The 2,945-nt window shown below is 41.1% G+C and overlaps 1 protein-coding gene across 1 annotated transcript; it reads right to left on the bottom strand.

Moving 5' to 3' along the window:
- Positions 1-281: 281 nt before the first annotated feature.
- LOC103607329 (olfactory receptor 51J1-like) lies at positions 282-1,235 on the bottom strand. Its single transcript, XM_008591844.1, is given in 1 exon segment — positions 282-1,235. A coding segment is annotated over 1 exon segment (954 nt).
- Between the last annotated feature and the right edge of the window lie 1,710 nt (positions 1,236-2,945).

Here is a 2,945-nt window from a genome sequence, read left to right as displayed (position 1 = left end):
CAAGAAGTGTGATGTTTCGATATATAATTTTTTCTGCATTTCTGCAAGGTAATGACAAATCTCATGTCATGCAACATGTCTTAAAATAACATTAATCCTGTGTGTTGTTTTGTCACATATAATCCACCTCAATCTGCACCCCCAGACTATGGAGAACCTCTTTTTAGATACCATGTTTTAAGATAACATTAATTGCATAGCAAGCAAGCTAGAACCATCTGTAATTGTAGAAGACAAAGAAACAAACAAACAAAAATCTCCCTGTGTACTTTGGCTATTGGTTAAACTCTCGGTCTTTTCTCTGACAGCATTCGCACAATGCCACGACGGATCTCCTTGGTCTTGATGCTATAGACAATGGGGTTAACAACAGGTGGGAGGAAGAGGTAAGCATTGGCCATCATGGCTTGCAGCAGAGGGAGCACATGGTATCCAAAGCGATGCACCATAGACAAGCCAATCATAGGCACATAATAAGCAAGCACAGCTCAGACATGTGAACCACATGTGCTGAGAGCCTTCCTTCGCCCTTCTCCAGTGGTGATCCGCAGTACAGTATGGAGTATGAGCCCATAGGAGACCAAAATGAGCAATGAATCTAGCCCAAAAGTGAAGGTAACAATGAAAAGCCCATATATATTGTTGGTAGAAATGTCCCCACAAGGTAGACGTATGAGATTAGGGTGAAGACAATAGGAATGGGAGAGGGCATTATGGCCACAGAAGGGCAGGTGCCATAAGAGAATGGGCAATGGGGCCATGAGCATAATGCTTTTTAACCCAATGATAGTTCCTGTGCCAAAGATGCGGGGCAGTGTCAGGATGGCTGTATAGCGCAGTGGGCTGTAGATGGCCACAAAGCGGTCCACAGACATGGCCAGCAACACGGCTGACTCCATAATGGAGAATGAATGGATGAAGAACATCTGGAGGACGCATGCTTCAAAACTAATCTCAGTAGTTCCAAAAAGGAATATGCCCAGCATTGTAGGCAAGGTAGACACAGAGACACTAACCTCAGCCAGTGCCAACATGGCAAGAAAGAGATACATGGGCTGATGCAAGGTAGTATCTGTTCTGATTATGTGAAGAATGGTACCATTCCCAAGGAAGATGATGATGTACATCAGGCAGACGGGGATGGATATCCAGATGTGCTCAGCCTCCAGCCCTGGGATGCCAACCAAAATGAATGTGGTAGGTAAGAACCAGAAAGAGCTACTGGAATTCCTCATGCTGAAATCTCATCCGACAGGATCGGTGCCACCTTAAAAATTAGAAACAAACTAGTGAGATGAAATGATTATGAAGAAAGATCACTAGGAACTGAGGAAAGGGGAAGAGAAAATAAACTCACAGCCTCATGTGGCCAAATATTTCAATTCTGAAAACTGACAAATGACCACTACTAGGAACTTTCCTGTATAAAGTGAGTTACAATCTCTATCATCAGAAGGTTCTAAACTGGTAGAAGATTATGCTCCTAAATTGTAGTGCACCTTGGATCAGCAGAGGGAGAAATGACTGTCTCACTTTGGTGTAGAGATGTCTCACCCTAGAAAGCTGTTGCGGAGACAGTCATGTGTACGCAATCTCAGCATATGATATGAACTAATGTTGAGAATAAATGAATGAGCAGATTTTCGTGGTAGATATATAGATGCAAGGCACAGAGCATGGTGTAAAAAAATACCTAAAAATACTCAATGAATGAGTATAATTACATGAATAATTCAGGTCCAAAGCAAGGCTGAGTTAGTGACAGTGGCCAGAACCTGGAACAAGTGACAGGAAAACTAAAAAGATGTGGAGCTTGGACCTATACTGGTTTAGCTATTCTGAGCTTTGAAAAGACTAGGAAGAATCTAGAAAGATTATGTGCAAAGGACTGCATGACTAAGAAGGAGACAGGAACCTGTTGGAGGATTTGTACCCAGGCTTTAAGGTTTATGAAAATATTCTGTCATGATGATACCCATGTATGTGCAAAGGACTGCATGACTAAGAAGGAGACAGGAACCTGTTGGAGGATTTGTACCCAGACTTTAAGGTTTATGAAAATATTCTGTCATGATGATACCCATAATCTCTTGACTCACAGTTCTGAAAAACAACTTACCTTATCCATTGGAACTTTTCTTTCTGGTTCAGGCACATGCTGAATATCCTGTGGCAGCAATACTGGGAACCTAAAAAGATTTTTAAAGAATGTTCTCCAAGGCAGAAGGTGGTGGTAGTAGAGGAGAGGAGAAAACCACCTGCCCAGATTGGGTATGTTTTGAGCTGAGCATTGTTTAGGCCATCACAGTTATAACAATAAAATCCTGGACTGTCAGGTAGGAAGGACCTGAAGGTAGTTTTCAACACATTCACCCAAACACACATGCACACACATACCTGCTTACCTATTTGCACATGCACAAACAAACTTCCCCCACTTGCTAAAAATCTGTTTGTACCTTCCCTTATGTGTACTCTCTAAGCAGCCACGGCTGAAATCTCTCAGCAAAAGAGACCTCACCATTCCATGCTGGTTATTATTATTATATGTTTTTTGGTCTTAAAGATCTATAATCAGTCAGCACTCATCTATGTCAGGCACCATGCAGGGTTCAGGCAACAAAGAGTCCTGATCTTACTCAAAAACCCTCTGCAACTTTAAACCTCAGGTTACAAAGAACACATTTCCCACAAATATTTAAATAGAATCATCTCATAACCTGAAGTTTTCTCTCCAAGATAATTACAATTATATTAAGTGCTGCAAAGAAGAACTTCAGGCTACCATGAGAGGGACCTAGAGAGAAAACCCAATTTATTCTTAGAAGTCAGGAAAAGCTTTCCTAAGAATGTGAGAAATTAGTAGAAATTTTCCATTTTGAATGGAGAAGTTGGGTATAGTGTAGTTGGAAATTTAAAAAAAAAGAAAAATATTATTATGGCAG

This window comes from Galeopterus variegatus, unplaced genomic scaffold (genome assembly GCF_000696425.1).
Source record: "Galeopterus variegatus unplaced genomic scaffold, G_variegatus-3.0.2 Scaffold7340, whole genome shotgun sequence".
NCBI classification, from domain to species: domain Eukaryota; kingdom Metazoa; phylum Chordata; class Mammalia; order Dermoptera; family Cynocephalidae; genus Galeopterus; species Galeopterus variegatus.
This window is presented reverse-complemented; position numbering and strand designations above follow the sequence as displayed.